The sequence below is a fragment of the Crinia signifera genome, chromosome 1, assembly GCF_055691185.1.
Source record: "Crinia signifera chromosome 1, ASM5569118v1, whole genome shotgun sequence".
NCBI lineage: Eukaryota > Metazoa > Chordata > Amphibia > Anura > Myobatrachidae > Crinia > Crinia signifera.
The window spans coordinates 429,347,523-429,371,282 of record NC_139217.1 but is presented as its reverse complement, the minus strand read 5'-3'; the positions used below and the strand labels follow the sequence as shown (position 1 = coordinate 429,371,282).

Below are 23,760 nucleotides of genomic sequence, written 5' to 3'. Positions count from 1 at the left end.
GGCTTACGTCTATTTATGCAGCAGAATATCTATAAACTGAGCACTTTATTGTATAGATCTACTTAACTATTATTTTTTCCTATAACAGTTTTGAATGTATTTTGTATAATTGAGTCTCTTTACAGAATTATAAAGATATTTATATATGTGAGTTATTGAATAAAAATATTTGTATCAGCTTGTTAAATTGGGCCAAATCTCCTCTCCCTGACATGCCGACGGGTCCGATGCGCGGTCCCGTGCGCATCGGACCCGACCAGGTGGTCGGACCGGCAGGCCGTCCCACCACCCGTTCCTCCAGGCGGCGAGGCAGGCGGGAAGCAGTGACGCATGCGATCCATCACAACGGATTGCATGCGTCCCTGCCACCGGGAAGGTCCCGGCGGCTGGCAGGGTATCGGGTATCCGTACACTGCTCCGAGACATCGCAGGCAGTGTATCGGCACCTTAAGTGTACAGCAGTCCCTCGCATGGCTCGCTGTGCTCGCGATGCTTCACGCATGGTGCCTGGCAACGCTCGGAATACTATTCTATTCTCCCTCCATGCCATAGTGGATGGTAGGGCATAAACTACCGCCTGTTCTGGAACCACAGTGGGGGAAAAAAAAATCAAAACACCTGTGTCAACCTTCTGCATTGTCGACCTTCTGTCGGTAGACCTAAGGACACTGTCAACCTTCAGTCCCTGTCAACCTTCTGCCTGTCGACCTTTCTTGGGCCGACTTAGGGGTTTATTCTAGTTCATTCTTTCTGACAAAATCCTTCTTAGATGGACAAAACCATGTGCACTGCAGGGGGGCAGATGTAACATGTGCAGAGAGAATTAGATTTGGGTGAGTTATTTTGTTTCTGTGCAGGGAAAATACTTTATTTTACACTTCAATATAGATCTCACTTTGAAGAAAAACCCCACCCAAATCTAATTCTCTCTGCACAAGTTACATCTGCCCCACCCGCAGTGCACATGATGACCATATCCTATATTTATTATGACAAATTTTCTTAAATTGTGAAAACACCTTGGGTCATTTTCCCATTTTTTTTTTCCCTTTGTTTTATGGATTGAATTGCTGCCACGTGACTGGATAATTAGATATTTGCATTAATTAGCTGGTGTCCTTAATAAATTCAGTTGTTTTGTTCTGATATGTAGCCAGAATGATACATTTATGTTAATGTACAATAATTTGACTAATTGCAAAGCACAATGGAATACGCTGATTCTATGTAAGTAAAAAGTTAATTAATATAAATAAGTTGATATTGTTATTTAAAATATGTGAGCCTCTAAACAATGATCCTAGATGACTTCATGAGTTACGGCAAATGATCCATCAAATATAAAATCCTGCCGATGATCCATTGGTAATATCGCACTGTCCTTTCATATCACCAACCATAAATGAAGTTGTCTGCATTGTGTACATATGACTGGTTCTACTAGAAGCTCCTTCATAGAAGTCAGTGCAGGTTGAAATTTACTGATCCTCCCATGGGCCCTTATTCTGATTGAGTCGGATGGCTCCAAATGCAGACGGACGGCCGATGGTTGGCGTATCTGCGCATGTGCGAACGCCTCACACGTACGAACACAGCGTGAGATCCGTGCAGAAAATGATCGTACGGAACCATCCGAGCAGGGGTGGAGAGGGGCGTGAAGGGCTGTTTGGGCTCATTACCATATGCAAACACACCGAGTTTCATGGGCATTCCCATGAAAACGCTGGGCGTACGTATGGTAATCCGGCCGTGATGCACATGTGGGGGGCAGAAATATGACATAGCCGGATGCCAGCTACCCGCCCATATCCCTGCTTTTGCACAGAGAAATGCCCAAGTGGTGTGGAGCATTTGGTCCTGCCTGACCACTCGGTCCAGCATTCAATGGTCGGCGACCATCGAATGATGGGGGAGGTTCCCACAGATGGAGGAGGTGTTCACATGAAATATCCACTCGCGGTCCATTCGGTCGGCATCTTACCGCATTCGGATGATGTGAGCAATCCGTACTGAAGGCGGGGCTAAGAACACTCGGTTCCTGTCCGAAAATACGCATCTGTACAATTCAACTAGAATAAGGGCCATAGTTTGCTTAGGAAAAAACTTGGAGCATGATTGTGGCATGCTAAGTTCTTCATATTTCCAGTGTTGGAGAAATCTACAGATGTGTCCTCATGACTGGCATGCTAGATCTATAATAGGTGCAGTGCCCACACCGCACACTCTGGCCTGCACCATTTTTTTCAATACTTACCCTTCCAGAGTCCTGTGGCAGTGACCCCAACTTTGAGACACTAAATGCTCTGCAGGTCTATAGGAAAATGGATCCATTTTTCCAGTGTTTGTAAATGTGAAGTAGGAAAAATCACTGGGAAAATGGTGTGGTGGCCATTTTCCAGATGATTTTCCCTATTCGCATGCACAAAGCACTGGGAAAATATCTGCTGAGCATTTAACCAGAGACCAATGCCCCACCCAGTGGCGTAACTATAGTCCTGCAGCCCCCGCGGTGGCGGGGAGGCGCTGAGAGGGTGTGATGAAAACAAAAAACTCTGCCGGGGGAAGCCGCTGGTCTCAGTAGCGTGCAGCCGCATCCCTGTACGCATTGGGATAGGGTCGCTCAGTGACCATATCCCCGGCGATATGTTGCTGAAATCAACCTGTGTGTACTGGGCTTTATGATGTGTTTTTTTTGCATCTGGTTGTTTTCTTTGTGCAAAAAAGACACATGGCAGAAAGCAAGTCACATGCAATTTGTTACACAGAGCAGGTCTGAAGCAACTATGGAAAGAGTATGCGCCAGATGTACTAAGCTTGAAAAGGGATCAAATGGAGTGATAAACCACCAGCCAATAAGCTCCTAACTGCCATGCTACATGCAGTTGAAAAATTACAGTTGGTAACTTTTCAAGGCTTTGTACATCTCGCCCTATATAAGGACTCATCATAGATGGAAAGTACAGACGGATGGATCCTACCATTGATGAATCATTCTTTCAGTGGAATGGCATTTCCAGATTGTAACTGGCCCACAAGATGGATCAGAGTGCAACTAAGCTGATCATCCACTCATTAGTCATCTCACGGCTTGACTACTGTAATGCTCTTCTCACTGGCCTCGCTCAATCCCAACTAGCTCCTCTCCAATCTGTCCTCAATGCTGCAGCCAGGCTTATCTTCCTCTCCCGCCGCTCTAACTCTGCTACTCCCCTTCAACAAAATCTGCACTGGCTTCCATTCCCCTACAGAATCCTCTTCAAACACCTCACACTCACATACAGGGCCATCTCTAATTCTATTGCTCCATATATCTCTAACCTCATCTCCATTCATACACCCTCCCGCCCTCTACGGTCAGCTGACGACTGTCATCTCTCCTCCACCCTGATCACTGCTTCTCATGCTAGAGTACAGGACTTTGCCCGTGCTGCACCCCTTCAGTGGAACGCACTCCCTCGCTCCATTAGACTCTCCCCGACCTTGCAAAGCTTCAAACGGGCACTGAAAACTCACCTATTCATCAAAGCGTACCCTTCCACTGCATAAACCATCTGGTTCTCCGACCCCTTGCCTGTTTACATCCTGCTATCTAACCACCACCCCCTCGCTTGCACCTCTTGTAATCTGTCTGTCTCCCCTTCCTACTAGATTGTAAGCTCCTCCGAGTAGGGCCCTCTTCCCTCCTGTTGTCAAAGCCCACTTCTCTTCACATTTCACTCACAGCTCTCCTTTACTCCAACACTCAGTGACCATCTTCATACTCATCTCCATCATTGGCCTCAAGCCTCTAGTTGTATGTTGATTGGGTCCTCACTACTTACATTTAAGCTGTAATGTGTATTGAACTGTGGTGCTCTTTATTTGTACTGTATTTTTGTTATTTATTCAATGTTATGCCAACTTTTGTCTCCCTGTATTGTTCCTTTGTACGGCGCTGCAAAACACTTGTGGCGCCTTATAAATAAAATTATAATAATAATAATAATAATAATAAAGTTCTGTGGTCAAACATGACTGATCCATCTCTTGGGTATGTTGTGGACATAGAAGACTACTTCTGTGCTGCTCACAGTGTGGAGATGGAGGTAGGACGCCTGTTTCGGATGACTCTCTTGTACCCAGCATGGGGTCGGTGTAAGTCCATTACTAATAACAGTGATGGCTTTGCGCGTGCCAGCGCACAAATACTCTGCATTAGCCTAAGGCTGAAGGAGGCTGCAGTGGCAAGCCGGAAGCAAAAGATTCCACAGATGGGCTCCAAATCAGCGTTGAAGGGTGTGTAAGTGATTTAATCAGTTCTTAATTATACATATGCTAATTTTTTTCTTTTTGCTTTAACAGGCAATAATCAATAGCACCATCAGCCCCAACATGACTTTCACTAAAACATCCCAGAAGTTTGGCCAGTGGGCAGATAGCAGGGCCAATACTGTGTACGGCCTGGGCTTCTCCTCTGAGCATCATCTTACAAAAGTGAGTTGGCTAAGGACGTTGTGTCATGTGCTGCCTAAAGCGTTGTCCATTGGTGATCCAGTATGTCAGACAGTTTTTATTACTTCACCATTATTAAGAAAGCCATGCAAATGGAACCTACAAAACAATGTTGGCATGTATTGGCTATCTTGAAGAATCCTGTTTGTAAGAACTTATTCTCTAGAAATGTAGACCAATTGCAGTTATTCTTAATAAAAAAACAAGAATTCAGAAGTGATGCATTTCTCATGTCTAGGGGTAAGTGCTGGATGTATTCCGCAATGGGATTGCCCATTAGACTTTACAAAATATCAAGATGTAAGATCCAAAGTCCAGTTAGAGGCAGGACTATCATCATTGTAGAGCAAGGGTGGCCAAACTGCTCCTTGGAACCTACCAACAGTTCACGTATTTCAAGGCCACCTAGCTGGTGCACACTGGGACTGTTTATGGCAACATGAGCATATATAACTGACCATTAACTATAAATGTAAAGACGTTCTGCTTTAGAATTTTAAAAAAATCCTATTGGTCAAATACTTCATTGAAATTCGTCAGTCTATATAAATATTTACAATAATTAAAATGAATGATACAATAGTTAATTGTAATATTACATGTAGTTATTTGATTAGATACCTGTTATCAACGGACGCTCTATTAATTAGTTATATTTTTGTGGGTGTTATTTCCGATCATACTATTGAGACCAGGGCTGCGTTGTCTCTGCTTGCGTTTTGCCACCTATAACTTACTTTTAAATATAGATTCTGTATATGGCTGCCATGTGACTAGGTGAGTCTTCCTGCTGTAGGATTCAGTATTGAATCCCGGCGGTCGGGATCCCGGTGTTCAGAATCACGACGCCGGAATCACGACAGCCGAAATGCCGACAAGGGGGGGACGTGGATCGCCCCCCTTGCGGGCTCGCTGCGCTTGCCACGCAGCGGGCCCGGTGCCGAGCGTAGCGAGGCACACTAATTTATTCTCCCTCCAGGGGTGTCGTGGACACCCACGGAGGGAGAATGTGTCGGCATTTCGGCGGTCGGGATTCTGGCGTCGGGATTCTGAACGCCGGGATCCCGACCGCCGGGATTGTAACTGCATCCCCTGCTTTATATCATCTGCTTCTCCCCAAGTTTAATTCTTATGGCATATTACATTATCTTCATATTATTTTTGGCTTTTCGGCATTTAAATGTATTTTTGGCACAATTTATTTAATGTTTTTATTTTATATGTTAGCGGTGTCTGATCCTGTTGCTTCATAACTATCCCCGCTTCCTGTAGGCAGTGTACGGTTAATGCAATCCTTGGTATGTGTTGCCGGACTCCGGCTACCGCTGTACTAATTAGTAGATGTCAGAGGAGTGCGGGCGAGTATGTAAAGCTGAGAGTGACGCAAGCAGAGGGTGACGGAGGTTGTTCGGCCATTCTGCTAATGAATCATTAGAGTCTGGGCAGCTTGCTACAGGAAACGAGCGTTAGGAGAAGCTGACAGCAAGGAACAAAACGCTCCAGCACCAAATAAGAGTCCTATTTATTTTTGAATAAAAACATTTTGGCAAAGTTCCCCTTTATATAAATACTAGTTAAAAACTCATCATAATGATGGCTTCTGTAATGTACTTTCAGTTTGAGCTGCTACAGTTTTTACTTTTACTTTGAGCTGTGACAGTTTTTAGCCCACAAACTCTCCACCCCAGTCCCCTATCTGCTCTTACCTCCAATCTCTACCTTTACAGCTCCCTCTCTCCATATCCAGCAAGTTTGAAACAGATCAGTGTCCCCGCAAAATTGATTTCTCTTTCTGTTATGACCTCTTTTAGCACACAAAGGATCATTTAATCAGTTGAGTGCCCTCTAGTGGTCAGTGGCAGTACTTTGAGTCATAATGATGAACTGCAAGCTGCGGCTACAGTCGTTCAGCCAGAAAAGGCATTTAAAGGCAAGCTGGTGTAGAATGAAGGAAAGTTAGTGTAAGATCAGGAAATGGGCACGGCGAAACGCGTCATCGGGGAGGGTTACAGTGTTCAATTTGGGAAGTTAACTAAAGATGTGCGACACCTACTTTGATGCACTAATAAATAAATAGACAATATTATGGGGTTTCTTTTTAGCTCATCAAGTTGAATCTTTAATGCTGGACACTGATAATTAGATAATGGTCTCTTTCTTTACGCAGTTTGCAGAAAAATTTCAGGAATTTAAAGAAGCTGCTCGATTAGCAAAGGAGAAATCCCAAGAAAAAATGGAGTTGACTAGTACACCGTCCCAGGTAATGTCCGCTTTCTCTGAGTCAATAGGTCAACATTGACAAGGTCGATATATACAGAAGGTTGACGCAGCAATGGTCTACCCATGAATGGGTATGGTTATTTCATACATACCCTCCATGTGGACTCTGATAGAGCACGGGTAAGTGTGACGAGCGCAGCGGAGCAAGGCACCTGGCCTGAAGCATGACGAGCTATTTAAACTAATTTGGGGTCTACACGCTGAAATCTAAACCAAAAAGTCCTGTTCATGTGTCAACATTTCTGTGTCGACCTTTGCATGTGTTGATCTTTTGTCATTGTCGACTTTGCTACTGTTGACCATTTGGTGTCCACCTATTATCAAACTAGACACTGTCAATCTTTTATACCATAACCATATTATATATATTAGCTTCTTCACTTGTCCTATTTTATTTCTGGTATCACACAGTAGAGTGGAAACGTGACTGTAATAAACAATAGTAATGGTAAAGATAGTAGTGAATAGTAATAGTATAGAGCTTGGCAAAGCCATGGATTACCTATTTAAAGGGGCTGTCTACTGAATATGGATGATGATGATGATGATAATTAATGATTAATGTTAAAAATATTACTTTGTGGAAACCTCTGCAAATCATCTTTGTTACGGCTCAGGGAAGATCCTGTACAATCTGAGAGTCTGGCTCGGGGATGCAGTCAGTTCACTGACAGTCAAATTACAGACGTTCAAAATACCGGTAACCATTGGCAGACAGTCAAAATGCCGACATTTATTACGCCAACGTGTTAGAAAGTCGACATGTGTTTTTCATGATATTTTCTTTGAAACCGACGAACTGCAAGATCCAAGTGGGCATAGCGTTAGATCATAATAGTTTGCCCGAAGCATGGCAAAGGCAGTGAGCCATGCGAGGGGATGCGGTACACTTATATGGTGTCCATGATGCCCTATACACCCCCCCCCCCCCCCAAAAAAAAGTCAACATTTTAAATGTGTCAGCATTTTGTCTGGCAATATTTGTCGGTATTTTGAGTGTCAGGAAATCATACAATTTTTGGAGAACGAGCTGCATCTAGCAGGCTATTGCATAAGGCCGCACGTGTTACTGTTATGATTTACCGCTGCCAGTTCCATTGACATGATCTGTAGATGACAGTGATGTTTATGAAGAGTGCTGGCAAGTATATAGTTGCTGGATGGAAGAGGTTCTCCCTGCTCACATGACTTGGATATATTGGTTGGTACATGCCATCCTGCAGCGTTTGCTATTATATAGTTCTAACCGCGCAAGTGCAGACCCCCGGCACCAGGCTCAGCACATCGCAGGGACGGGCTCCTTTCGGAGCACTGTCCCTGCGCGACAAGGATGATACATCCACCCAGATAGCATTGTAATTGCGATAAGTGATAAATGAGCCCCTAAGGCACCTGACGGGGAACAACCTCTTCTAGCTGTATCAGAAGAGTGAAAGGTGCATTACTAAGGTCCCCTTGTCCTGTTTGCTCAGAGCACAGCAGATATCTGCCTATATTCTGTTTATTTTTTTAACTGCCCTTTGGAATTCACTCAAAGCAACATCCACTCTACTAATGTAAGTCTCCCCTACGTATATCAGTGTTCCCTTTTCTGTGTCCATTTAATGAGATATTAAGATATTACTTTATACGTATTAGCTGCATCTGTATACAGTTTAGGCGTACTGTATATGGAAAATATTTTTTAGAAAAATTACACACAATGCCCCATTAATATAAGTATTATCAATTCAGTTGTATAGAGTCAAAATATTCCGTAGCAGTGTAGGATTGGAGAATATTGTTCTAATTCATAAGTCCTTGCATTATTAAGTGAATTACATTGCAGCCTCCACCACAGCAGATAGGGCCTGTCTTATACCCCTTTCAGACAGAAAACAAAATTGCCTGGTGAAGCAGTTCCACCTGGTAATTTTTTTATGTGTGAAAGGGCACACCCGTGTCGTAAATCCCATTTCACCGACCCTGGAATTGACCAGGGTCAAGGACATGGGATTTATGACCCGGGTTGACCCTTTCACACAGAAGAAATACCCGTATTATTCAGCAAATTACCGGGTAGAAATTTTCAACCCGGTAATTTGTTCTTCTGTGTGAAGGGGGGTCAGGCTGCTCCCAGTAAAATGACACTGCATTTGAAATGCCATGTATTTGCTGGGATTTTCAGACTTTTCTGTCTGAAGGGGATATAATCAGTGGTGCAAGTAGGAAAAAGGTCTTGGTGGTACTGTGCCAAAGGCGCGCTGCGAAAAATGGGCGTGGTCAGGGGGTGTGACCAGGGGTGTGGTCATATGACACTAGGGGGAGTGGCTGGAATATTGCACGTCGAAGGCACACGGCCAAAGTTTACACAGTAATGCCTGTTACGCGTCACACACCCAATACATATGACCCATGCCATAATGCCCGTTACACATTATTCCCCACACCATAATGCTCATTACACCGCACAACTGATGCCCATTACTAATATGCCCACACAGTGCCAGATATGCCCCCACAGTGCCCCAGTGCCAGATATATGCCCCCACAATGCCACACATATGCCTCCAGTGCCAGATATGCCCCCACAGTGCCACACATATGCCCCCAGTGCCAGATATGCCCCCACAGTGCCACACATATGCCCCCAGTGCCAGATATGCCCCCACAGTGCCACACATATGTCCCCAGTGCCAGATATATGCCCCCACAGTGCCACACATATGCCCCCACAGTGCCACACATAAATGCCCCCACAGCAGCACAACTCACCAGTGCTGGCTGTGTCCGGTCCAGTCAGGTCCTCTCCCCCCTACAGTCCCCCGCTGTTCTGCTTCCCTGGGGAGGGGAGGGGGAGGGAGCGCATCTCCCATCTCTTCTGCCTGGCTTCACTGACTCTCACTATCTCGCGGGCTGGCTCCTGATTGGCTGCCAGCCCGCGAGCTCTGATTGGCTGTCGTCTGACAGCCTAGTCTGAGTGACACAGGGAGGGGAGGGAGAGAAGCGCGATGCGCTCCCCTCCACTCCGAAAGCAATCAGCTGTGGCGGGGCGGCGAAAACCACGCCCCCCGCCACTTACATATGCGCGCATGCGCTTTAAACACTTTGGGGCATATTTGTTATGGCGGTATGTGGTACCGGCAGTATTTCTTTTAACGGTACGCCGTACCACCCCGTACCGCCATACTTGCAGCTCTGGATATAATTAAGGGTTCCAGCCACCCTGGGTTAATGCAGAAATGACCACCCTCACCCGACCTCCCCAAACCTTAATAATATTTTTTTTTTACCTACATGCTCGTTGCCAGGGGTTATAGTGAAAATGCACATTACCCCACACAATCACAATGTGCACAGTACCATTAGCTTGGAATAAGACCTCAGAACAGTGACACTAACCTCAATGCAACACTTTAAAGCAAAACATAAACGATTTTCCTTCTTTATTTGATGATTGATCCACCATGTTTTTTTTTCTTCCATATATCATTTTTAAATGCCTTATTAGCTGTCTTTTTCTGCCACCGAGAGAACTGAAAACAGCCTGTGCCATCTAATTATTTTCTAGCTTGAAGGGTGTCCTATTATTTCTACTTTCATCAATGTACTATAGTTGATTGAAAGCCATTTGTACCTGACATCTGCCCATTTCCTGTAGAGTGAGGCCTTGGTTGTGGTCCAGCTTCTAGTGTCCAAATTGGCTTAGAAACACTGCAATTGCAGTTGGCATGACTTACCCTATGATAGACCAGAGAGCCAGCTGACACAGGATTCTAATCCCGTTATGCACATACTGGTCACATTCATTCTGGTACCTTTATCTGGTGAACATGGGTTTGATGTTACATTAATAATGTGAGCCATGTGTTGTTCTTATTTATGCGGGGATTGCCCAGTGCCAAGAACTAAGACCTTCTCACTCATGGGGTGACAAGCTGCTTACAATCACACTTATGAGTGGAGATAAGGACATGAGTTGGATTCTAGATAAATTACAGCATCAGCACTGGACATACTGCAAGAAGATCAGGTTTTTTTTTTGACACCACAATAAGCAACTGATTGTTCTTGTAGCAGCAGCCAATCACAGAGGGACCCCCAGCTCCTCTACATCCCCGCACCCTTCCTCAGTATCTGTAGTGTTGCTGTTCGGTCAGCACAGCAGGACCCCTTACCCGGCTGCCAGAGAAACGTAAAACCATGCCCTCCAGTCTGTACCTGATGAGCAGCCGCTAGGAAAATCAAAGTCAAGATGGTCCTGATGCTCCGATGATGCTGTTCCCGATGTTCTGATGTTTGATAAAAAATGTTTCATGTTACTTTTTAAGTGGTTAAATTACAGATGTACAGATAGCGCCATCCTCATCTAGCCTTTTAATAGGCTTAAGTGAGCCAGAGCTGTCTGACTTAATCCTATGCTAATCCCCTAGTGTATACTGTATTGTATTGTTCTATGTATTGTATTGCAGCTGAGAACAATAGGCCTTGGTGTGCCATGGCTATCCAGAGAAGGCTAGCTGAAGAAGGTTCCACCTGTAGGTATCTTCATAAATGCACCCAAGACCAAATAGTCACACCCGCACAATGTTATTTCTATGGAGCACTGGTACAGCTATCTTCAAGAGCCTGCTAACATGCGCATACATTGTATAGTCGCGGATGAAATGATGATGGCTATATCTGTACTCTGATTTATTTATTAACAGTTACTTACAGCATATAGAACCCTCATACTCCATTGCACTTTGGCAACTAAATGGTAATAAAACAGGACTAGAAACCTTTTGTAAATGGTCCACTCAGATTGGCGAGGTCTTGGTGGGCTGGATTATCCAGTCACAGAACAATGGTGGCCTGGGGTCAGCGTGATGTGGGAGTGCAGAAAGATACCATGTGTAATATGGGGATGTGGTACTGTATCTTACCGATGTGTCCTCATGCGTCATTGCTGCAAATGGGCCAAACAGCTCCTGTCGGCGCATTTGTGTCATTTTTGCTGAAAATGCTTCTTAGTCATAACTCAATGTGACTAGGATGTACTGTACCAGACGACTGTGCTGATTAATTTGATATTTGACATTTTTACTGTTTAATATGACTAAGTCTGTAAATCTGTGTATGAAGTGCTTCATTGTAGTAGTCACAGCTTTTTCCAAGTTCCCTTGTGCACACTATACGCAAGTGTCCTATATGAAATTAATCAGTACAGTCTTTCGGTGCGTCCTTGTCACATTGCTTTGCAACAAAGATGCATCGTTGGCAAAAAAAGACAACTGAAACTGGTAGAGTTGCACAGGAACTGGCTGCTCACTCGTGTCAGGCATTTCCTGCTGCATGGCGTATTGAGTCTAGATGTATTGGGACCCGTCTGTAGGTACATTTTATCGGAGTGAAGAGGTCAGTTTTCAGGGAACGCTTACATTTTTGGAGACTGATGTAATGTTAAAAATCGATGCGGAAGGCTCGGGATGGTTTTCAGTGTATGGCGTTTGGATATAATAATAAATAATTATGAGTGCCCTACTGAATTTACTGATTTGGAGTATGCATATTTTTATGTAATAATACAATAAATGTAATTAATCTTAATCCTTCTTTTCCAGTAAGATTGGTTTACAAAAACATAAATAATCTGTCTTTTGTTATATTTTCCTTTCTTGGGGTTATAAGTAAACAATTGTGTTGACTTGTTTTATTGTTTGAACTTCAGTTACTTTTATTACAGATTTTTTTTATTGACCGGCATGTTCACATATTTTTTGATTAGACTTATAAATACGTGCTTAGGGCCTTATTCTGGTTCACTCCTGGCAAATTCCTTCTTAGATGGACAAAACCATGAGCACTGTAGGGGGGGGGGGGGGGCAGATGTGGAGAGAGAATTAGATTTGGGTGAGTTATTTTGTTTCTGTGCAGGGTAAATACTGGCTGCTTTATTTGTACACTGCAATATAGATCTCACTTTGAAGTAAAACCCCACCCAAATCTAATTCTCTCTGAACATGTTACATCTGCCCCACCTGCAGTGCACATGGTTTTGCCCATCTAAGAAGGATTTTGTCAGAAAGAATGAACCAAAATAAGGCCCCCTGTTATGTGCTGTGGTTTCCTTATTTCTCTGGTTTCCGTATCACCAATCACTATGCAGTCTCATCATAGGGGTTGGGATCATTTGGTCTACAGCATGATGGTCGACATTCATTAGGTTGACACCATTAGGTCGACATGGGAAAAGGTCGACATATGACTAGGTCGACATGGGAAAAGGTCAACATGGTTCTAGATTGAAAGGTCATTAGTTCGACAGGTCGTTAATTCGACAGGTCATTAGTTCGACAATGTCTAGGTTGACAGTCAAAAGGTCGACATGGGGTTTTTTCGATGTTTGGGACATGGGGTTTTTACCTAAATGTCAACACAGTTGACATGGACACAGTTTAAGGTGCACCGCATCCCCTCCCATCGCTCGCTGCACTCGCAATGCACCAGGCACGGTGCCTCACTGCGCTCGGCACACTCTTTTATTCTCCTACCACGCCCTAGTGGATGATAGGGCATGAAATACCGCCTGTCGGCACATGTCGGCTCAAAAAAACTGTGAAAAACCCCATGTCGACCTTTTGACTGTCGAACTAATGACCTGTCGAACTAATGACCTTTTGACCTAGAACCATGTCGACCTTTTCCCATGTCGACCTTTTCCCATGTCAACCTTTTCCCATGTCAACCTAATGGTGTCTACCTAATGACTGTCTACCATCATGCTGAAGACCAAATGACCGCATCCCCATCATAGCCAGGTACGACAAGGGGAGAGAGTCCCAGCTCCCGGTATGCAGGTATGACTGACTAGGTTTCAGGGATTCTTTATTGGGGAGGAGGGAGGGTAGGAAAGTGATTATATTTGAGACTGGCTCTGGGGATGCCCCTACATCTCTTAATGGGGTCTATTCAATGCCGTGGGTGAGTGGTGACAGCGAGCAGGGCATCCTGCTCGCTGTCACCGCTCGTCCTGTCAGTATTCAACTCACCCCCCTCATACGCCAATTCCCCCTCGCTTTTTGAGCGAGGGGGAATTGGCGTATGTGGCTCCAGAAGCAGCAAGACTCACGGCTATATACAGCGGGTTCGCTGCATTAGCCGCGGGTCTCGCTGTTTGGGGGAATCCTCGCCGAGGATTCCCCCCGGAACGTTGAATAGGGCGAGCAGCCGGCGACTGGGTTAAACAGCGAGTATCGCTGGTTTTCTGCAATCCTCGCTGTTTGACCCCCTAGCCGGCCGCGGCGAGCGGCATTGAATACTACCCAATGAGTGTTAATCATCATACACATGTCTCGAGCACACAATAGAGGGCTGGTGTAAAAATAGACAATGATATTGATGACATCCACAACTCTGTCTAGACGGGTCTGATGATCTGTTTGTGTACTGACCCCTCCAGCTAATAGTGCTTAATTCATTAGTGCCACCGCTATGTCATGTCAGGTCACAGCTGTCTGTTTGTTTTACTCATTTGTCATTTCCATTTGGGCCACTACAGCAAAGATGATTTAATTTATTTTTTATTCAATTTTTAAAGAAGTAAACAAATGTACGATGGTTGTATTTAATTACATTTTATATGGAAAACGCTGTGACCATGTTTATTAATAACGCTGACAAACTGCATCCCGTCACTTAGGCGTAAGTAAATACATTGGATTGCTTGAAATACGCCTGACATAGAAATAATGGAGTAAGACGGACCTGAAAATACACAGGAATATGTTTTGAAGCTTTTTTCGCAACAGATTTTTTTTTTTTTTTTTTACGTGAACATTCATTGGCTCGTTCTGAATCACAGACAGGGCATATACAGCAGCGGGTATTGGTGTTTTTTTATCAGATCCAAATAGTCTTGTTTTGTTGGGAGAACATAAAAACTCTGCACAGATACCTAGGAAATAAATTAATCTAGTTGCCTAGATTTTATAGAGGTAGCATGTAGCCATAGGGTATGGGTCATAGGGTCAAACCTATGATGATCTACATACATTAGGTTGACTACCAAAGGTCGACAGTGCTTAGGTCGACACATATGTCGACTTGATTATGGTTGTCAGGGTCGGAAGGTCGACACAAGCACTAGGACAACAATGGGTCAACAGTCAGGTCGACATGAGTTTTTTAACATTTTTGTTGCCAAATTTTGACATGGACACAGTATCAATGTATTGCTTCCCTTGCTGTGCTCACCCTGCTTCGGGCACGGTGCCTCGCTGCACTGTACACTATTATATTCCCCCTCCATGCCCTAGTGACATAGCAACATAGTAATTAAGGTTGACAAAAGACGTTAGACCAGTGGTTCCCAAACTTTTTTGAATCACGGCACCCTAGAGCATCATACATTTTTCAAGGCACCCCTAGGCCAAAAGCTTCTTATCGAGAAATTCAGAAAAAAAATATTAAAGTAAGTGCATTGTGTTTATATGTCACAGTTATCTGGTGAGGGACAGGATTTGCTTCTCTTTGTCCACATATATTATGATTGGCAGCCATCAGCACTGGTTTTGCCTGTTACATCAGGGTTGCCGACCCTCCCGGAATTTCCGGGAGTCTCCCGAAAATCGGGGCCTCCTCCCGGCCCCCTGGAAGGGTGGGCAATCCTCCCGGATTCAGGGGGGACCCCCACTGTCCCCCAGATTGCGGCATTAAAATGCCGCAATCCTCGGGTCTCAGAGGAGGGGGCGGAGCTAAAATGACACAATCGCATCATTTTAGCCCTGCCCCCCCCACGGAGATCCCTGAATTTGCTGGTTTAACCGCATGGGGGCGGGGCTTAGTGATGTCATGCTTAAGCCCCGCCCCCTGAGCGGCTACTGAATCTCTCCTCTCCGGGAGAATAAGAAAGTCGGCAACCCTGTGTTACATTGACCATAAATAATATGAATTGATCCTGGTCCACCAACCCAAGGCACCCCTGCAAGTGTCCTGAGGCACCCCAAGGTGCCTAGGCACACAGTTTGGGAACCACAGCGTTAGACCATTGAGTTCAACCTATTTGACTTGTAACTACAGAGTTGAGTAAGTCATATATATAGGATTCCCTTAGTGGCCAACAATGTATCCAGTTTTGATTGAAATTCATTAACAGTAGTTGGTGTAATCCCCCTCACCGGCAATGAGTTCCAGAATTTTACTGCTCTACTGGTGAAGAATCCTCTTCTCAATTCAGTACGGAATTTCTTTTCCTCGAGCCTCAGTACATGCCTACGTGTCCTAAGTATACGGCTGCATCTCCAAGTTCCTTATGACTCCAAATCCTGTATTTGAACATACTAATCATATCACCTTTCAACCTCCATTTCTCCAGTGAAAACATATTCAGCCTGATTTATGTCCTTTTTAAGGTGCGGTGCCCAGAACTGAACACAGTATTCCAAGTGTGGTCTCACCAATGCCTTGTAAAGAGGCACTATCACATTGGCATGCCTTGAATCCATTCCTCTTTTAATGCATGCCAGTGTCCGGTCTGCTTTTGCGGCTGAACTTGAGCAGTGTGAACTATTACCCAATTTTTCATCTATGATAACCCCCAAGTCCTACTCTACAGCAGAATTCCCTATAATAACTCAATTTAGCCTATAAATAGCTTGTTCATTTTTGTTGCCATAATGAATTACTTTACATTTATCAACGTTAAACTGCATTTTCCACCTTTCCGGTTTAATAAAGTCACTTTGTAGTGTATCCATATCCTCTCCTGAGTTAATTTCTTTACTCAATTTAGTGTCGTCCACAAATATTGCAATTTTACTCATTATGTCACTTCCTATAACATTAATGAATATATTAAACAAGGTGGGTCTGAATATTGAACCTTGCGGGACTCCACTTTGGACCTTACCCCAGCTGGAATGTATGCCATTTACCACCACCAGTTTTTAATCCAATTACTAATTGTATCTCCTAACCCTAAATCACCTAGTTTTATTAACAACCTTTTATGAGGCACCATGTCAAAAGCTTTAGCGAAATCATGAAGTATTACATCTACAGATTTCCAGCCCCCTACTGACTTCCTCATAGAAGCTAATTCAATTAGTCTGACATGATCTATTTTGACAAACTCATGCTGAGCCTTACTTATCACCTTCTACTGTTCTAAGAAATTGTATTATTCCTTCTAATATTTTCCCCAGAATGGATTTAAGGCTGACCAGTCTATAATTTTCAGGGTTAGTTTTGCTACCTTTCTTCCATATTGGTATGGAATATTGGTTAGCTTTGCGCCAGTCCCTTGGTACCGTCCCAGAGTTTATTGATTTTTCGAATAACAGATATAATGGCAGTTATGTGTCAGAACTCAATTATTTTAGTATACTAGGGTGTATTTTCTCCAGGCCAAGAGATTTGTTACTATTTAGGTTCTGTAATCTATTTTTTATTATTTCCTTACTCAAACATACAGTTTGGGAGCAATCAAGAGCTGAGCATTTAATCTGTGGGAGATCTTCTGAAGATTCTTCCCTTGTAAATACAGTACCGAAGCAAAGAATTCATTGAATAATTCCGCTTTTTCTTTGCCTTCTATATTTTCTATATTACCAGGGTACCCTGCTTATTTTTTAGTGGGCCAATATTTTCCTTCCTTAACCGTTTCCCGTTTATATAATTGTAGAATTTTTTTAGATTAGATTTGCTATCTGAGGCTATTTTACAATCAGTCTCTAATTTAACCATCTTGATTCTATTTACATTTCTTATTACATTCTTTATATGCAGCAAATGATTCGGGTGTCCCATCTTGTTTAAACGCTTTGAATGCCCTCCTTTTTTTTAGCTATTTAAAATTTGACTTTGCTGTTAAGCCACATAGGTTTCCTTATGACATTTGTTCTTTTATTTACCCTAGGAATACATTTATCAGTGCCCTCCAGCAGTATTTCTTTTTTAAAGTTTGCCACCTTTTAGTAGTATCCATACCTCTAAATAATTCCTTCCAGTTTATATCCTTTAAGGACTCCTCAAACTTACTAAAGTTTGCTTTTTTGAAATGTAAGGACCTAGTTGCTCCAATATAATTATCTTTGTTAAAATCTAAATAAAATGTGATCATATTGTGATCACTGTTCCCCAATTTCTCCCTTATTATTTATTAACAGTTACTTATATAGCGCACACATATTCTGCAGCGCTTTACAGAGTATAGTTGAACATTCACATCAGTCCCTGCCCCAGTGGCGCTTACAATCTATATTCCCTACCACATGTACATGCACACACAGACATTCTTGACCTATCCTTCCAATTTATTTCTGGGTAGTTAAAGTCACCCATAATAATAATGTCCCCTTAGCTGGCAGCTTTTCCCACCTGTAGTAAGAGGTCTTTATCCTCCTCCATAGTTATGTTGGGTGGTTTATAACATGTTCCTACTATAAGTTTTTTAGCCCCTTTAATATCACCTGTGATTTCTAGAAATACCGATTCTACTGGATGGTATGTACAGATGGAGCGGGTCTCTTCTTTGCAGGGGATGGCGATGGCAACGCCATCCGCCATCCCCCGCCACCCGCCATCTGTATCTGCGAAAGGGGACGCGCGCGCACGAGATGCGCGCGTCCCCTTTGGCACGGTTCCCCCGGGTCCCCACCGCCTCCCAGCACCACCCCCTAACCCTGTCCCTCTCCCTGAAGCGGAGACGGACAGGGTCCCGTCGCCCCGCCGCACGGAAACTGAGACGCACGTGCGCGTGAGGCGCACGCACGTCTCAGTCAGATGGAGAGCCGGGCTGCTGGCGGATCGCCAGCGGTGACGTTCTGGCAATTCACCAGCAAAAGGGAGCCCGGCTCCATCTGTACCATCTGTTTTGAAAAAAAAAGTGAAAAACTCTTGTTGACCTTTTAACTATCGACCTTCCCATTGTCGACCTAATGCTTGTGTAGACCTTCCGACCCTGTTGACCTTAGCCACGTCGACCTAATTCATGTGTTGACCTTTAGTGGTCGATATGATGTATGTCAACCTTCATAGTATCGACCTAGCGACCATATCCCGTAGCCATATGCTAAGGCTGTATCATCTCTCTGGCCTCTGGCTAATGGCTGTATTGTATGTTATGTTGTGTTTTTTTCAATCTTTTATATTTTAAATCTTTTTCACAGTTAATATTAGACCAGCATGCACCATAACATAGCACATCCTTTCCTGGTAGAGCCATTGCCACTACTTTCTACTAATTGTTTGACGGTTTGTTTTAGGAATCGGCTGGAGGGGATATCCAGTCTCCTCTAACCCCTGAAAGCATCAATGGAACGGACGATGAAGGAACAACCCCAGAAGTGACACAAAACTATGAACCAAGGGCTGAACCTACGCAGAATGCATTGCCATTTACACATAGGTACCAATCACAAATCCTGATTAACTGATGTGTATCTGTTACTGTTTGTATCACCATTGGGTGGTCTTCGGCTAACGAGAACTCGTAACTTGCCACATTCTCTTCACCTGCCTAATAGTTTGCAAACCCTATGCAATATTTTCCCTGCATCGGCAGTCTGACCACATGACTAAAGTCATTAATTAGCCCATTACCGTCAAACAGCTATCATTCATTTAATCAGGCATGTCCAAACTATGGCCATCCAGCTGTTGCGAAACTACACATCCCAGCATGCTTTGCCATAGTTTTAGCCTTCCCTAATAGCAAAACAGTGGCAAAGCATGATGGGACTTGTAGTTTTACAACAGCTGGAGGGCCATAGCTTGGACATGCCTGATTTACATAAATTAAATCACATATATGATTGATTCCCATATGTTAGACAGGCAGGGAATGATTGGGGGATGTTGACACAGCATACAGTTCATTCTGCCCTATTTGTGTAATGTACTGTATGTGGCTGTGTTATTTACTGTATTTGAGCAGAGCTGCCCAAAATAGCATATACTGCAGTAAAGTCGGTGCTTTGATCATGTATTCAGCCACGTGCTTCTAGTATAAGCATCAGGGATAACCCTTCTTGTAGCATTACACACTGTTTGTGCACCATGAGGAATGCACCAAGTTATACAACATAAGCTCTGAACACACGCTTAGATTTTTCCCTGTTTTCGATTCGATTTTGCTTATAGAAGAAAAATCGAATCCACATCGAATGGTTTTTAGGACACTTTCGATCTGCATTCGATTCGATGCGCGCTTCCGTTTTCTCAAAATTGAATATAAAAATCTACTGTGCAGCCAAGGAAATCTCAAATTCGATCCAGTAAATCGAATGAGTACATTGTGCCTACATTGTGAAATCGAAATCAAATCGAATGCAAAAGTACAGATCTAATGCCAAATCGAATGGGATGATCTAATGCCAGATCTAATAGAAAATCGAATCTAACATCAAATCTAAAGCAAATCTAAGCGTGTGTACAGGGCTATAGATTTATGCTAACTAGTGTTATAAATCCATACTTCAGGCAGAACTGATGATCGCAGTTGTCTGTTCCATTCCTTGGTTAAATGGGTTTTCCATCTCCAGGTGATGATTTATTGTCTGTCACATAACCTTCTGTAGCCTGTACTAAGGAGGTGATTATGTATTTTTAATGGACAAAACCATATGCACTGCAGGTGGGGCAGATGTAACATGTGCAGAGAGAGTTAGATTTGGGTGAGTTATTTTGTTTCTGTGCAAAGTAAATACTGGCTGATTTATTTTTACACTGCAGTTTAGATTTCAGTTTGAACACACCCCACCCAAATCTAACTCTCTCTCTGCACATCAGACCCACCTGCAGTGCACATGGTTTTATCCATTATAGGAGTTTGCTTTTGCAAACCAACCTGAATTAGGACCTAAATGCATTGCTTTTCCTAAATAGTTTTCTTCTGTGCCTTTCAGCCATATGTGTATACCATCAGGTGTAATGGTTTTATTGTTGGTGGCCTGAAATATAGCACAGTGCTGCTCTCTGGATATAATTATATTCATGGCTGAGAGCTCAGCAGCTTGCCTTATTATTATTATTTATATTATTACTATTATTATTAGTATCCTTTATTATATTATCATAATTATTATTATTACGCTTCATTTGTTTCATTATTGTTATTACTACTATTATCCTTAGTATTTATATGTATTTTTATCTGGGATCGAGCTTCTTCCAAGCCTTCAAAAAACCCCTGCCTGCAAATCAATTTGCTAGATACTGTATACCTGATGCTAGTCTTCTTCATTGGGAGGCTTATATAACTAGGGCTGCAGAGGTGCATATACTGCCACAGTCCTTTCAATGTCATTAATTAATTCAAAAATTCCTTATTTACATAAAGCATTTTTTTATTTTTCAGAGTATTATTAAGAAAATGTATATCATCATATTTGTTTTAATTATTTGTTACATGTCAGGGCTTCCAGTTCCACTGTGCATGTGTGTCCTACTGTAGCAAATCCAGGTCACACATGCCCAGATGCATCAAGAATGGCTGGTGAAGTATTCTTGGTGCTGACATCCGGTGTCACTCAGCGGCCACATCAGTGATTTGCTGTGATGACATTTTCTTTTTGTTATCACTGTATAATAGTAGAATAGGCCTGCAGGGCTGGGTCATATCAATAGTCTCTAATTATAGTAAAGCATGGCTAATTAACACAGAAGAAAGAGGAACAGTAGACTATAAAGTAAAAGTAATTGCATTGTACTTCATAAATATAATAAGTTACATTCAAGGTGGAATATTCCATTTAATTATTAAATGGTTACGTACTGTTAGGCTTTGCAATCTAATGCCTTGTACTTAAGCCAGGGATGGGGAACCTTCGGCCCTCCAGCGGTTGTGGAACTACACATCCCAGCATGCCTTGTTACAGTTTTGCTATGTGCCCATGCTGCAACTGTTGCAGGGCATGCTGGGATGTGTAGTTCAACAACAGCTGGAGGGCCGAAGGTTCCCCATCCCTGACTTAAGCTGTTAAAGCACTATGCCATCTCTAATGGTGCAGAATATGTATGATATTAGTGTGGAACCTCAAGGATTTGTATGTGGTATTTTAGCTACAGTGTAATTATAATTGTGTACTGTAATTGTTGTGCATGCACACTACTCAATGTGATTTATATCCATCCTTCACGTCTTTGATATAGATTGGCCTTTTTAATAATTGATCAGGATTTCTATTTTTGAAAGGTGAACTTAATATATTATGTGTCTGTTTTATTAACTCCTCAGTGCCACATTTGAAAAAATATGTATATTTATATTCCCTGTGTATACACAATTGTAACCGCCTTTTCTAGATGTTGTCCAGTACTTAGGAAATTATACACTAGGGAGTAAATTTACTAATGCGGGGTACACACCAGGACGACCCGCTCACGATGCACATCGTGAGCGGGTCGTCAGTGTCTCGTCCGACCCGCTCACGATGACGCGGGGGGGCACGACCCGCTCACGATGTGCACCGTGAGCGGGTCCGATCCGATGGTGACCCGCACCCGGCTGTATGGTCGTCATTGAGATCCTACCTGCAGCAGGTAGGATCTCAATAACGACCGACCGACCCGCGGGACCGCGCATTGGATCGGTATCGGTCCACACCAGGTCAGAAAAGGGCCCAATCAGCACACAATCTACATCCAATTGATCGGAATTGGATCTAGATTGTGGGGATCGGGCCCTAGTCGTCCTGGTGTGTACCCAGCATAAGAGTTCTATTGAAGATGGGATGTTGCACATAGCAACCAATGAAATTATACTTCTTGTTTGAATAGCACTTTATAGAAGATAATAGATAGAATAGTGATTAGTTGGTAGGGGTAACATATACTTGCCTTCTTTCGAAAACTAGTTTCAGGGAGATTATAGTTGGTAGTAGAGTTTTGCAAAGTTTTGCATTGAGGGGGTGTGTCATGCTCCACCCAAAGGACGTGTCTAGTTCCATATATTTAGAGATTGTGAACGTGGCACCTAGAAGCGTGGGTGCGTACTGCTAAGTCTGAGAGGAATCTTTTAAAATGACATATACAAATGTAGATGAGCCCCAAAGCAGTTAGTAAGAGCTACTATACTTGGTATATAAGGGCTGGGAAATGGTGCTGATGATTCAATGTAAATGTATCTATCTCTCATTCCTTTTATCCCAAAAAATGTAACAGTGTAATGTGGGCTAGGTGAAATGAGGGAGATTGCTAGACTAATGAGGGAGAGAGGGAGATTACTGTTATTTCAGGGAGTCTCCTGCAGAATGCAGGAGGGGAGGTAACTATGATGTATCAGTGTAATGTGGGCTACGTGACATGGGGGAGATTGCTAGACTAATGAGGGAGAGAGGGAGATTACTGTTATTTCAGGGAGTCTCCTGCAGAATGCAGGAGGGGAGGTAACTATGATGTAACAGTGTAACATGGGCTAGGTGACATGAGGGAGATTGCTTGACTAATGAGGGAGAGAAGGAGATTGCTGCTATGTCAGGGAGTCTCCTGCAGAATGCAGGAGGGGAAGTAACTATGGTGTAACAGTGTAATGTGGGCTAGGCGACATGAGGGAGATTGCTAGACTAATGAGGTAGAGAGGGAGATTGCTGCTATGTCAGGGAGTCTCCTGCAGAATGCAGGAGGGGAGGCAACTATGGATTAACATCACATCTTCAATAGAACTTCCATCATAGTAAATGAATCCCTAGATATTTTGCTTCCATGAAAAAATTATCTATATAGAATTATGCAAGTTTTTGAATCTTTAAAAAAAAAAAAACGTACTCATTGTCAGAGAATCTATGACAGGATTTGTACCGTCTTTATAGCATGTTTGTGCAAGGTGCGTAATAGAATATTTTTGTAAAAAAGTGATGCTTTCATATGATATATAGTTATACCAAACGTTTACTATATGTGTGAGATACAAAAAAACTTAAAGAAAAACCTTCTTACGACTCGTTGTAGTTTTTGTGGTACAGTAGTTGGACCAGTAGAAACGATTTGTTTTTGTACTGAAGATTATAAATCATCCCACCCAGAGAT

General features: G+C 43.1%; 1 protein-coding gene across 3 annotated transcripts in view; it reads left to right on the top strand.

Annotated features, from left to right (window-relative positions):
* The window catches only part of HOMER1 (homer scaffold protein 1), a 102,767-nt gene that overhangs the window by 25,841 nt on the left and 53,166 nt on the right, over positions 1 to 23,760 (top strand). For all 3 annotated transcript variants that reach the window (XM_083152312.1, XM_083152297.1, XM_083152306.1), the window contains 3 exons: positions 4,342 to 4,473; positions 6,659 to 6,751; positions 18,999 to 19,141. In XM_083152312.1, the coding sequence (XP_083008438.1) occupies positions 4,342 to 4,473; positions 6,659 to 6,751; positions 18,999 to 19,141 (368 nt within the window). The remainder of the gene's footprint in view (positions 1 to 4,341; positions 4,474 to 6,658; positions 6,752 to 18,998; positions 19,142 to 23,760) is intronic.